Source organism: Diadema setosum, chromosome 22 (assembly GCF_964275005.1).
Source record: "Diadema setosum chromosome 22, eeDiaSeto1, whole genome shotgun sequence".
Taxonomy (NCBI): Eukaryota; Metazoa; Echinodermata; class Echinoidea; order Diadematoida; family Diadematidae; genus Diadema; species Diadema setosum.
In genome coordinates this window covers 30,192,751-30,206,433 of record NC_092706.1, presented here as the reverse complement: position 1 = coordinate 30,206,433, position 13,683 = coordinate 30,192,751, and the positions used below count along the sequence as shown (strand labels likewise).

The following is a 13,683-nucleotide window of genomic DNA, read 5'->3' as shown; positions in this document are numbered from 1 at the left end:
TTTTATCTAACCAGTGTCCTTGAATATCAATATCAAATAGTCGTCGTTTATACGTTGTGCTGCAATAATGCTGACCGTCTCCTGCTTCCATGTTGAATCAATAATGTACTGCCTTTTCTGTATTATTTGCAACTATTAGTGGTTTACAAAGATTTCTGTTATGTATGTAGTATAGACCTAAACTAAAAGCGTGCAAATTAAATCTGTACGACTGGACTTTCTACTTATGAAAATCACGGAGAGAACAGTTTCGTGACTCGTCCGAGTCACTTCTTCAGTTCTGTCTGGCTGGCGAGCATTCAAAATCTACATCGACATATAGGCCTAAACTGCACTTTTTTATGATATATTGCTCCTTTGTCATTTGGTTATGTTTTTGTTTAAATTTGTCACATCCATGTTGTAAGTACGTTTTGATTTGATTTGATTTTGAGAAGCAAAATAAATACGAACGAACGAACGAACGAACGAACAAATAAATCGATATAGCTGGTTTTCGTGGAACATGATGAATAAAATACATTTGGAAAATCTCTTTGCTTCAGTTACCAAACCAGTGTCTCAATCTCGAATTCAGAAGAAAAAAAAAAAACCACTCACACAATGACTTAACAAGTGGAAATTGATCCCCCACAAAAAAAAAAAAAAAAAAATGCTTTCTCTCATGTCGTCACTGGCAATTTACTAGCACGTACGTATTACATTAACAGACAGACAAACAGATATAATGTAGGTATAGGTAGATATATAAAGATAGAGTTAGAGATAGATAAATAGAAAGATAGATAGATAGATAGATAGATAGATAGATAGATTTATGTTAGATAGATAGATTGATATTGATAGATAGATAGATAGATAGATAGATAAGATAGATAGACTGATTCAGAATGTGAAGCAGTACATGAAATATACACTCTTATTTATACGAAGCTTCTTTCCAATGACCTTCATGAAAGCGTGTAAGTTAACGATTAACGTTTACTTTCTTTGAGAACTATTATGATCACGCGCTGTTACATACAGTAAAACAAGCAGCAGTGTCAACTGACTTTACGTTCAGTTACACAAAGCTAAAGATCTTGTGGACAATGTATTTCCTGAGTGGATTCAAACACTGAAAGCCCCCCTTTCCTGCCTATGTATACTGAATAGTTAGTCATCTGAGGCATGAAACTTGTTAATGTCGACAGCGGATTTATCAATTAAAACATCGCATTGAGTCACGGGAGTGTGGTTATCGCCTCCATGCACGCACACACAACCACACACTCAGAGACACGGCAAGCAATCGACTACGCGTCTTACTATACCTTCACAGCTCTTTCATACACAATGGAACTAGGGCTGGTGACATTGACCGTCATTTTAACTTGCGCTCTTCCATAACAACCTCTTTATAGGGCGCGATGAGGCTAACACCAGGGAGAAACTCCTTTTTAAAATATTTTTATTGAATTAAATGCTGCATTTAGACACCATTCAGGCAAACACCGAATTGCAAAAGGTGTATCTGACGTTAAATTTTGTGCTTTGGTTTGTTTCGGTGGAGTTTTGCTGAAGACACGGTAAGACGTCAAATTTCCGTGACCACGCCTTGTCGTGGTACATCGAATGTACAATAGTACAAGCGCTCAAAAAAAAGAAGCTAAGCTAGGTGTTTAAAATGACCTACGAAACTGAATTCAATGCAGTTTTGATGAGCGTCATAAGGGAAAGGAAAGACAATACTTTGTAATTTTGCCAAGTTAAAAAAAAATACTGGCAAGATTCGTTGTACCGCAAACGATATTTACGGCAGCTGCAGCCGATATGCTCTAAGACGCACTCTAAACAAATGCCTTGTGCATTATGCTCATGTTAAGATTGTTTTACAATAGCCGCACAAAAGCAAGGCCTTTTCCGAGACCATCGCATTTATGCGTGTTTTTCATAGTTTGTTTCAAAAGAATCCTAAATGATGGTCATGGCGCAAATTGCACAATCTCTATACCCTCAACAAGTTTTCCCATTGTTCGGTTGCTCCCACTGAGAAAATCGTTCCTTCAAAACTGAATAGGAAATGAGTAATCGGATTTCATTAACTCAGAAGAGAGAGAGAGACGACGGAGTCGTATTATCAGATACATGTAGGTCGATCAAAATAAAAACTAAAACCAGCCAAAAAGGTATTTCGGTTACGTGGAGTGCCACTGGAGGCTACTTTTAGCGAACTCATACAAACTACCAATCTAGTAAACTCTTCTAGCTACTTCGTTTTCACTTTCGAGAGTGGCAAAGGTACTCCACAAGTAATGTTTCGAAAGATTTTTGCCACGTCATAATACGTTACAGACCAGAATGTATGTGTTATTGCTCCAAGGGGATCATTGGCACTAATGATTAAAAAATAATAATAATAAAATCATTGTGGCTTGTCTAAGAGTATATAGGCAAATGGCCAGAAATCCATGCATCTAAAAAAAAAAAAAAAAAAATACACCAAAGTTTTAATTTTTTCTTCCATTGGAATGTGCATTCTTATATTATTTTCTAATGTCAGTCCATTTATATTTCTTTATGTATTGTGCAATGTACTGTGTATTATTGCACATATGACATTTGTTCATATCTTAACTCTACATATTTTCTGTTTATCTTATTGTTTTTGTTTTTGTTTTTTGTTTTTTGTTTTTTGTGAACCCATATGGAAACAAGCTTTGCTGATCACGGTGTTTCACCTCATGATGAAAAAATGAATTCAATTCAGTTCATACCTATTTTTGTTAACTTCAGTTAAAAGTTCCAAATGAATGTAATGTGTTATAGAATTATGACATAAAATAATGCTCAGTGATATGTAATCACCATGACGCACTCTATAGCTCTTCATAATATGTTATCCACAATATCTGGACGAAACAATAATAAAACCCGACTACTGATTGTTTTTTTAATCGTCAGCGTGGCTCGACACTTCGTGATTACTACTCACATAATTTTGGCACTTGTTATCGGGTAACTCTCGAACACTACTGAGAACAGAGGAGCTTTTTCTAAAACATACCGAAGTACGACAAGACGACAGCAATGATACTTACACGGGTTCTGTGGTAAAATTGGCTCTTCCTGGGCCATTACTAGTCCAACTAGGTGGATGAGCACCACCATAAAAATGGATAAAGTCCGCATTGTCAAATCCAGTTTGTCCCACAAAACACGATTTCAACACATAAGACGGATCCCCCGTCCTTATAGGAATGTTGTAATCTTGAAAGATTCCTTTTTTGTTGTTATTAGCCACTATTTCGCCATGGATCCGAAGTGAAATTATCGTCCAAAGCTTTCCCTCGAAAGTTGTACTCTTCTGTGGGTTATATGTTTATTGCACATTGACGTACAAAGGCAGGAAGAGTCCATTCGTGTGCAGGGGGTAACGTAAAATTAGTCAGAAGATTACACCTAACAGAACCCTGAGACTGTCGTGTCTGCGTCATAACACAGGTCATTTAAAATCTTCGCGAAGTGATAAAAATAAGTATCAGAGGAGATCAAAAGACTAATAAATTCTGTAACCAGTGCTAGAAAAACAAAAACGTTTAATCAAGAGAGGAATTAAAAAAGAAAGAACTCTTGTCTTATTCCTAGATTGTAGACAGGCTCGTAAGTTTCCTTCGAATAGCTCCATCCATTTAGATAAAATCATTATGATCATTCTGTTACTGTGTTGCGGCAAACGTGGCGGACAAATAACTTTAACAAGTGGTATTGTTTCCCTCGATTATGTTCTGTAGCGTACGTCATCCAGAACAGCGACGAAGACTAAAAAATAGTAGTTCCTGCGAGTATCCACCATTCATTCTATGAGGTATAATCGTAATTCAGACAGAAATGGTTTACTTTCAAACTCACCCCAACAACTTAAAGGGAACGTAAACCCAAAGAGCAATGTGGGTTGAGTGAAAGCAGTGACATTAGTAAAACACATCAGTGAAAGTTTGAGGAAAATCGGGCAATCAATGCAAAAGTTACGAATTATTCAAGTTTTGGTGTTGGAACTGCTGGGTGAGGAGACTACTAGAGGTTATCACGTATGAGGGGACTACAAGATAAAGAAAATATAAAGGGAATTTAATAAAAAATTCATATTTCATAAAAATTACACATTCCATCAACTTGATACTGAGATATGTTAGGGGTAGCAATTATTCCCCCTGCTTTCTGAAAGCTGTTTGTCAAGTACTCTTTCATTTTGCTAGAAAAGTAAATTTTTGTGGAATTCCTTTTATATTTTCTTTATATCGTTGTCCACTCATACGTCATAACCTCTAGTAGTCTCCTCATCCAGCGGTTCCAACACCAAAACTTTAAAAATTCATAACTTTTGCATCGATCGTCCGATTTTCCTCAAACTTTCACTGATGTGTTCTACTAATGTTAATGCTTTTACTCAATCCACATTGCTCTTTGGGTTTACATTCCCTTTAAATATAGGCCTACTTTCCCCCTGTCACTTTCAACTGACTTTGTCATCTTTGAAGCGCGGCTACAATAATCGTATGGTTACGTAATTTCGAACACAACCATGACAACCACGGCAGGAAATTGAACTGTGTGAAGTAACGATTCTTGCAAAATGTTTACTAACGAATGAAACCTCATGATTTGACCTAGGTAATCAGAAACAACATGACATAAGCAGTAGATTTTGTTTTGTTTTGTTTATCTTTTGTTTTGCTATATTTTGAAGTGTCCTTCTAGTAAATTGATTTAAACACAATGATAATCAGATTATTAAAGATGTCTATTACTTCTATCGTCAACTAGCTTTCAATGGGCACTGTTTGATGTAATGTACAGTGTGAAAATCAGGCATTTTTGCTTCTTTATGGAAGAAAGCTGGGCCTGTTTCACTAATCAAACATGTTAAACAGGTTAGTGAATAGACCCTGGTGCAGCTTGTGTTTTTGCCTTTGCATTTACTCGCATAATACTAGTATCTCGTGTTGCACGAATGGGTCAAAAACACCTATCAACGGGGGCAGTTACAAGTTTGCATTTAGCGCCCTCTATCTGCCAATTTGCGTTAACGTGGGTCTCACTTATTCATTGGGATTAGAGACGCACGACGTTCCAAGGATGATAGAGAACGTAGCAGAATTTTGTCGCCCTTCAAGGTAATTCTACTTCAAAATAATATCAGTGTAAATTTGACACTCCTGTGTATGATATGGAGGTGAGAGAGTTGTAACCTATTTCGCGGATCTTCAGAATTGTTATGATTATACGGGAAACCCTTCTGCTGCTTTCAGCGCAGCGGTCACGAAACATGTTCGCGTCGAGACACCGCCCCGAGTTCTGGCTGGTGCGAACTGTTGACAACACCGTCGGTGGTAGTCTATTGCATTGATTGATGGCTGCACGTTTTCTCCTGTAGATGTAACAGTCCTACTGAACTGGACCCTAAAGTGCACGATTACCGAAGTATTTGGCTTGAGCTGTTAGTTGGCGATAGTACCCAGCTACAAGAAGAAAATCACATATTTATGATCACACAGTTGACTTGTACTCGGTGCGTGCTGTAACTGGTGTTGGGGTCGCTGGCATGCATGGCGCGATTAGTGTAAGCTATGGTGCCTCATAAATTTCAGTCTCGGGAACGTTTTGTAGAGTAACCAATTAATGTAATGCACTTATACTTATAGGAAGGATACCGCCCTATTACCGGTACCTTATACCGATTGATTCACAACAAGATAGTGATGGTCCCCCCCCCCCCGGCCCCAGCCTTTATTTTTTTTCCTCTCCCTCCTCCCCCCCCCCACCATTCTGTTCCTGTCTCAGCCTCACACTACTACCCTTTTACTAGTGCCAGTATGTAAAATTTATAACATTCTCTATCTCTCAACATTCCTCATTTCATGCCTCCTCTCTTCTTCTATATCCTCTTTATTAGCTGAAAGGGTTGTGATAATATTAATAATATGATAATACATACAATTTCTATAGCGCCGTTCTCCACTTTGATTAAATGCTCAAGGCGCTTTACAATTGTACATCAGAGCAAACAGACTGAAGATACAAGTACATCACCGTAATAGAAGAAGATGAAGAAGCAGAAGAAAAAAAAAAAGACATGAAAGTCTGTCTTCAAAAGGCACTGGTCTTCAAAATGCGCTGCTAAACAAATAGGATTTTAAATTACTCCTGAAAGATGTTATAGACCTTGAGTCTTTCAGCTCACGAGGAAGTGAATTCCACAGTGTTGGTCCAGCATGAGCGAAAGCTCGTTCCCCCCAAGATTTCCTAGAAAACGGAATATGTAAAAGACCTGAAGTTGAGGATCGAAGAGTTCGTGAAGGTTGGTATTGACGAAACAAACAAACATTGTAATCAGGAGCTGTTCCCTCAATAACGTGATAAACCAAAAGAAGTATCTTAAACCGAATACGCTCCTGTACAGGCAACCAATGAAGACTCTTCAGGATAGGTGTGATATGACTGCGTTTACTTGACAAAGAAACAATACATGCAGCAGCATTTTGTAGCTTTTGTAATTGGGCAATTTGTGAGTTTGGTAGATTGAAAAACAAACCATTACCGAAATCAAGGCGTGAAGAAATAAGTGCATGAACAACAATTGATAGGCAAGAATTCCATATGTACCCCTCATAAAACTTAAAAAAAAAGGTGAATACATATAATATTTATGTAAAATGATTAAATTTAGGTGGCTTTAGGGTTAGGGTTATTTCTAATATTAGTGGGAGTATAGGGTTGGGTTAGGGTTAGGGTTAGGGTAACATTGATGATTGATCTGGGTGTCCTAAAGTCAGTCCTACTCCTAGGGTAACACAGACCCTGGAGTCCTACGTTATGGGGGGGGGGGGGGGGGTACATATGGAACTCTTTCCTTGTGATATGTCAATAATGGAGGGTATAAGGTACATAATGTAGTGTACATCGTACATGTATATGTAAACCGGGTTTGATTTTTTTTTTCCCACTCAACTTTGCCTTTGTTGTATATTAAATATGATTCAGGTCTATATTTTTGTCACTATTATTGATGTACTGATGATCTGTTGTTGTTTGTGTTGTCGTAATGATTGTATTTTGTTTGTGTTTTGTATATGTAATTTATTTTGTCTTCCTGTATTTTTACCTAGCTGTAAATCAGACGCAATTCAGCTACTGTAAAAGTGGATATTTTCGCGCGACTAATTTTTCGCGCTTGGCCAGGCCAGAAGAGTTTCACGTGTTTTTAATTCCGCGGAATCAAGACGTCACGCACAGGAACATATGGCAAGCAAAAATATTCGCGGGCTTTTACTTTTGCGCTAGTTTCTGGTTGCGCGAAATGCGCAAAAATTTCAACACCACGAAAATTTCCACTTTTACAGTATTCGGCGGCGAAGTTTGGTGATCAATAAACCATTTATTCACTCATTCATTCATTCAAACCATTCACTTATGGTAAAGTTGGAAGAACAACAATACGACAGTATTATATTCTAGGTCTCTTTTAGAATGTGTTTAATATCTTATGTAAAGATGTATTAAATTTTATGTCTAGGTGATGAGAGACAAATGCTGACAGTGATATGCAACTGTGATGATTACAGTCAATGATATTGTTTTGTAGAGACTCGTAATTTTGTTGAAAGCCTACATGTAATTCAGTTCAATTTATTTTCTAATTTTTAGTGAAAGGTGCAGTTGAGAACAAGATGCGAAAGTTACGAAGGAAACCACAGATGGCTGCTGTGAGTACTGGGCCAAAGCCCTCGGTGTCATTGGTTAGTAACACACCTAATCTCAAGCCTGAGAGACGGAGGGAATGCCTTACGCTCAGTAAGAAGGACTCACCACGATGGCTGGTAATCAGGGACAAGGCTGGCTGCAAGACAAACATGGAGCTGCTTCGCTGGCTACTAACTCTGGCAGAAAAGCAGCTTGGGTGAGCAAAGCTCTTAAAATCTTTGCATTGAATGCCTTTTTCATAGGGTCCCTTTGTGATGCATCAGAATTGGATACTGTATATGCCGAATATTTGGTGAGGTTTTTATTTTCACGAATTTCGTGAGTCGGGTGATATTCGCAAAATTAAAAACACGCGAAGATAATGAATCTGATCCCGATATGAATGTGACGCACACATACATTTTCCATTCAGTACAGTAGTCCACGATCGTACAATCGTTGTTAACTCCTGATTTGCAAAAATTTAGACTCGCTAAATATATGACGTATACAGTACTCCAGCTATCACTACAAAACTTGCATACAGTCAAAAGTCAAAGATCAGATGATAATGATTAGTCAGTATGTAAATGTTAGTGAATAGTTGGAGAGATCATGATACATTTATGACTGCAAGCTCTGAACTACATTGTATGACTATCAAAAAACGGAAAGTTTACTGGTCAGAAAAAAAATATCTTAGTAATTTGTTTTTATCAGATGTGTTTAAATTTGCAATTTTCATTTGCACTTCAATGACAATGCATACAACACAACATTGATAATCATGCACAGCCAATAATTTTTTTTAGAGCACTTTGTAGCAAGAATGATGTGCACTGTTACATTCTTTTGACCCAGTGAAGACAGGATTATACTGCAAGAGTTTAGAAATGCTTTGTCAGCTTTAGTCTTTGGTAGACTACCATGAAAAGCCTGAAATTATTTAAGTTTACTGTGTAATCGTTTTTGTAATTGGCAACAATGTAGACTCTTGTAGGACTGACATATATTTAAGTTAGTAAAAAATCAATCTGCTCTGTTTCAGTATTCTGGAAATGATACTTGAGTGAAGGAGAAGAAAAATGCAGACGACTTCTTGGGACCGGCAGTTTTCTTTTGTTATGTCAATATTTTGTTAAAGCCAAACAGCAATGTTCATAGAGACATTGATGATGATTTAGGGACCTGAATTTTTACTTTTTTGTAGTGAGAATTTCATTATAACAATGTTATAACAAAATAATGGGAATAAACTCTACTTTCCTTTAGCTTTGACTACAAAGTGATTATGAAATCAAGTTTTTGTGATTGTTTAATTCTTCCGACACAGGATCACAGCAAGATGTGCCCTACAGTTACCAGAGAAGGGAAAGAAATCTGAGAGAGACAAATGTCTGCCTGGCCCTGAAACTGAAAAAGAAGAAGTTGAATTAGAGGAAAAGAAGAATGTGAGGACTGAAAATAATGAAGACATGAAGAAGAATGGTGACAAAAATGAGCAAACTGTGTTGCCTCCTTCGAGCAAATTGCCTCATACTACAAAGAATACCATCAAGAGAAGATCATCTCCACGAACAAAGAGTTCAAAGCTTACAGTGCTAAATAAGCGCAGCACATTGCGATCATCGGTTGCTTGTAAGAATGGAGACAGTAAAAACTCATCCACTAGTGTTCTTTGTAAAGATGATGAAAATTCTCTGCTTACAGCAAATACAGAAATAGACTGTGGTATTAATGATGCTGTAGATAGCAAAACAAGGAAAGTCATTAAGAAACAAGTGACACCAAGAAACAATGTTAAGACAGTAAAGACAAAGTCAGGATCAGGAAGTCATGAGAAGAAGACTTTGTTGACCAGGAAGGAGATGAACCTGAGGAGATGTTCAGTACGATTGATGACAAAGAAAGTTAAAAATCCAGAAGAATCAAGGAGGCAGCGATATGCCAGGAGGGGACGTGTGCTTGTTGCTCCTCAGGAGGAGTCAAGTAAGGTAGGTTCAACTCAATTCTTTTTACAGTGAATTATGTTTGTGTTATTTTGTCTGAACATATCAAATTGCATATTTTTTTTTTTCGATAGCATTCTAATTTCATCTATGTCTTTGTCATGAAATGCCTGTACTGAATTACAAAGATATTCAAAAGACTTGGAAAAAACAACAACAAAGGCATCATCGCTTAGAAATACATAAAGAGTTTCATAAATGGCTTTAATCTTGCAAAAGTGTACTTGCATACCTGCATTATATAAATGTGATGTATTTTTGTTCATTTATTTTGTGATGGCAAGCCCATAAAACTTTTTAAATAAAAAAAAACTGTCTATTTGTCATATCAAAGGCAGGATTTTCTGTCATCCTCACCCTGTATTTTATGTCCTCAACTAATTCGTATCAACTGGAGATTTAATTAAAAGATGACTTGGTATGTTATTAACTACAGATTTCAGTTCAGGACTGCTGAGAAGCTAATATACAGTACATTATGTAGATATGGATACTGTACACTCGTAAATACTTGAATGCAGAACAGTGCACTTGCGTTATGATTAACATTGTTATAATGAATTCTCGTTGCAACGAAGTAAAAATTCAGGTCCCAAAACTATCATCTATGTACACTTGTACATGTATCTTTATATCCTTTACTGTTGCGCTATAGTGAAATCTCGGTATAATCAAAAGAAAACTGCAGGTCCCAAGAACTTCATTAATGGGAGTGCACTGTCATGAAACTCTGGTCCTCAGATGTCTTTTATTATTTGCGGCTTTCTTTTTGTTGCAAATCAGATATGTGTGTTGGCATGAAGCTTAAAAGAGCAGCAATTAATGCCTTGAACCTGTTACACATTTTCTGTACCAGCTAGTGATAATTTGAAGATGTATGTACTGACACCAAGAGAATTTGCATTGCTGTCCTTTTATATTTGATGCTGCCATGTAGTGTTGGCCTACACTGTAATTAAAATGTTTCATAGTTCGTGTTCTCAGTCATTGATCATCCTGTAGTAACTTGGCCCATGTTGTGCTTGACTTGTTGCTTCTCACAGTACAAACTGGATGACAGGATTTATTCATTCTAAAGCAGCCTCAGACCATAGATCCTTCTTTCTGAATAATTTGTCATGTTCCATGCTTATTTTACAGAAGAAGGACCGCGGACTGAGAGCTCGGGACCCATGTGATGAAAAGCTACAGAAGGAGTCTTCAAACAATGCAAGAAAAGAGTCTTCAGCAAGTTTCCATTGTTCAAAGTGCCCTAAAACCTACACAAGGGAATCTTCAGTAAAGAGACATGAGAAAACACACATGAGAGACAGCTTTGTGTGTCAGGACTGTGGAAAGTCATGTAAGTCAAGTTCACATCTCTGGGCTCACAAACAGCGCACTCATATCCGAAAGTTTAAGTGTGCACACTGTAATCGCAAATTTGGTCTTGCTGATCAGCTGGCCAAACATGAAAGGACACATACAGGAGAAAAACCATTTGCTTGCCAGAATTGCGACAAGTCTTTTGCATCCAGTCAGATGCTCAATGACCACAAAGAATGTCACAGTGAAGGTCGCCCTTATCTTTGCCATGAGTGTGGAGTCTCGTTCAAGCGACGTGATGCGATGTTGCACCATGTAAGAAGAAACCACAAACCTCGAAAATCTTTTGACTGCAATTTGTGTGAGAAGAGCTTCAAAAATAAGACATCGCTAACCAACCATCTGGAATTTCACCAAAATGTAACAGAGGGGAAAAAGCCTTACAAATGTGACATATGTGGCAATGTTTACACCACTCCCAAAACTCTTCAGGGCCATTTGAACAGACACATGCGGACAGAGACATTCCAGTGCAAAGTGTGCCAGAAGGTCTTCCGCTGCAGACACCATCTGATCAGACATGAGCTGGTCCACAGAAATACCAAACCTTTCACCTGCCCTGAATGTAATCGAGGTTTCACCCAGCACTCAAACATGATGGTCCACCGGCGCATGCATACTGGTGAGAAGCCATACCAGTGTGACATCTGTGGTGAAAAATTCAGGCAGAATGTCAGTTTGAAGACACACAAGCACAAGGCGCATGACATCAACATGTGGAAAGACAACCCACCACCTCCTAATGTTGGACGCCCTGTTGGCACAGGCACAGGAGCAAAAACAAAGAAGTCTGAGAAGAAGAATGCTGATTCAGAGAAGCCTGTCTTTTCAGAAACAAGAGAGATATGTGGTACACATCAGGTGCAACAGGATAAAAGCCACCAGACAGCACAACTACATATGACTCAATCTCCATCAGATCAGCCAATGCCACTACAGCAGGTTGCAACTCAACAACCACTAGAAAAAGCTGTGAAATTGTCTTCTCAGCATCGCCGTCAAGTTGGGAGTGACAAGCAGCAACAGGATAAGTACTTACCATCACAGTCACAGCAACCACAACCACAGCTGCCCTTACAACAGCAACTTGTCACACCACCACAAAATCTTCAAGAGTCTCTTCAACAGCGGCAACAACCTGAATTGCAGTATCACAACCAGGTTGAAGATGAGCCTTCCAATCGAGTTCAGGAGCATCAATCAGAACAACAAAAGCAGCATCACAGTGAACAATCTCACCAGGAACAGGAGCAAGGTTGTCAGAAACAGCATTACCAGGAGCAACATGATCAAGAAAAACCCCAGTCACAGCAAAGTCAAGCACCACATCATGAAGAGCAACATCTTCAAGGCCAATATCAGCAGGAGCAACCTCACCAGGAGCATCATCATGAGGACCAGCAGCATCAGAGGCAGTATGACCAGGGGCAACAGTATCAAGACCGACCTCCTCTTTATCAGCAGAAAAATGGAGTTCTACAAGTTGAACCCTTGGGCAAGTCAGAAGAACACATTACAACTTCCAACTTTAACTCACATTACAGAATGTCATCCAAGTTATCCACTTCTTGGTCTGTGCCATTATCTTCTGCCTCATCCCATCCCAGCCCCATTGTCCCAACTGTGGCAAGCAACAATCTTACAAATCTTACTCAATATTTGCCTCCACCATCTCCTCACCACCATCCTGACAACTCAATGCCACTCCGACAATCCCAGTTTTCTAGCAGTACGCATCAACATCTGCAAGCCTTGCTGGAGTACAATCCACCTGTCACAAATAGCGCCCCCATCTTACACCCTTCCCCATCTATGCCTCACTCATCACTCCTAAACTCCTCTCTTTCACAGACCTCTCATGTTCATCCACACTCTGCCCCAAAGACACACCTCCAAGGATTGCACCGCTTCCCCAAACCACCCTTTGTAAACTTTCACCCCCATCCCCACCAAACTCTCCTCTCGTCTCCCCAACCCTCACCAAATTCTTTTAACCTCTGTCATACACCAGATTTAACCCCACCTACCGATAGCACCATATCGTGCCCCTCTCCCAGTCCCCTGACCCCTCTCCTTAGCTCCCCCCTCACGGCACCTCCTTCCCAAGACCACCCAAACTCTCATTCTAGTCTACCCAGCAGACCGTGGAGTATGTCCCAGCATGAATCCAGCAACCAGCAAGCTGCCATGGCTCTTGCCAGCATGCACTACCCTCCACAGATGGGGGCCCAAAGTCAGCCTAGATTGCCCTACATGGGATATGTCAACCCATCCATGCAGTTCTCCTTGCCTACTCACCCAGGCTCATCCAATGAGCAGAGATGGAACAACTGATATATTTTGCCAAACAGTCACTGAAAGAAACTCTTCTTGTCTTCACTGCCAATATAACTCAACTGTCATATCTCACCTGTTCTTTATGATCATATCTAAAAGATCAAAATGATTTGTGAGTAAAGAACAGTGTCATTTCAAGGTATTGAGGGCTGTCTCCTTAACGAACATTGTAAAAGATGTATTGATTCATGATTACTCTAAGAAGAGAAGGAAAGTGAAGGGGGTGAAACAGACTGTATGTCATGCTGTA

The 13,683-nt window shown here is 39.0% G+C and overlaps 1 protein-coding gene across 1 annotated transcript; it reads left to right on the top strand.

Annotated features, from left to right (window-relative positions):
* The first annotated feature begins 7,700 nt into the window (after positions 1-7,700).
* On the top strand, positions 7,701-13,430 carry LOC140245298 (uncharacterized). Its single transcript, XM_072324883.1, has 3 exons — positions 7,701-7,939; positions 9,056-9,716; positions 10,872-13,430. Exons 1-3 carry the CDS (start codon positions 7,710-7,712, stop codon positions 13,428-13,430), a joined length of 3,450 nt encoding a protein of 1,149 aa, XP_072180984.1. The 5' UTR covers positions 7,701-7,709.
* Positions 13,431-13,683: the final 253 nt, after the last annotated feature.

What these genes read in the sequence shown, in the direction of transcription:
- LOC140245298 (XM_072324883.1), top strand. Translation starts at nt 7,710, where the DNA reads ATGCGAAAGTTACGAAGGAAACCACAGATGGCTGCTGTGAGTACTGGG. An exon ending in CTGGCAGAAAAGCAGCTTGG is followed by an intron (nt 7,940 to 9,055) that starts GTGAGCAAAGCT and finishes CTTCCGACACAG; the next exon opens with GATCACAGCAAGATGTGCCC. An exon ending in CTCAGGAGGAGTCAAGTAAG is followed by an intron (nt 9,717 to 10,871) that starts GTAGGTTCAACT and finishes CTTATTTTACAG; the next exon opens with AAGAAGGACCGCGGACTGAG.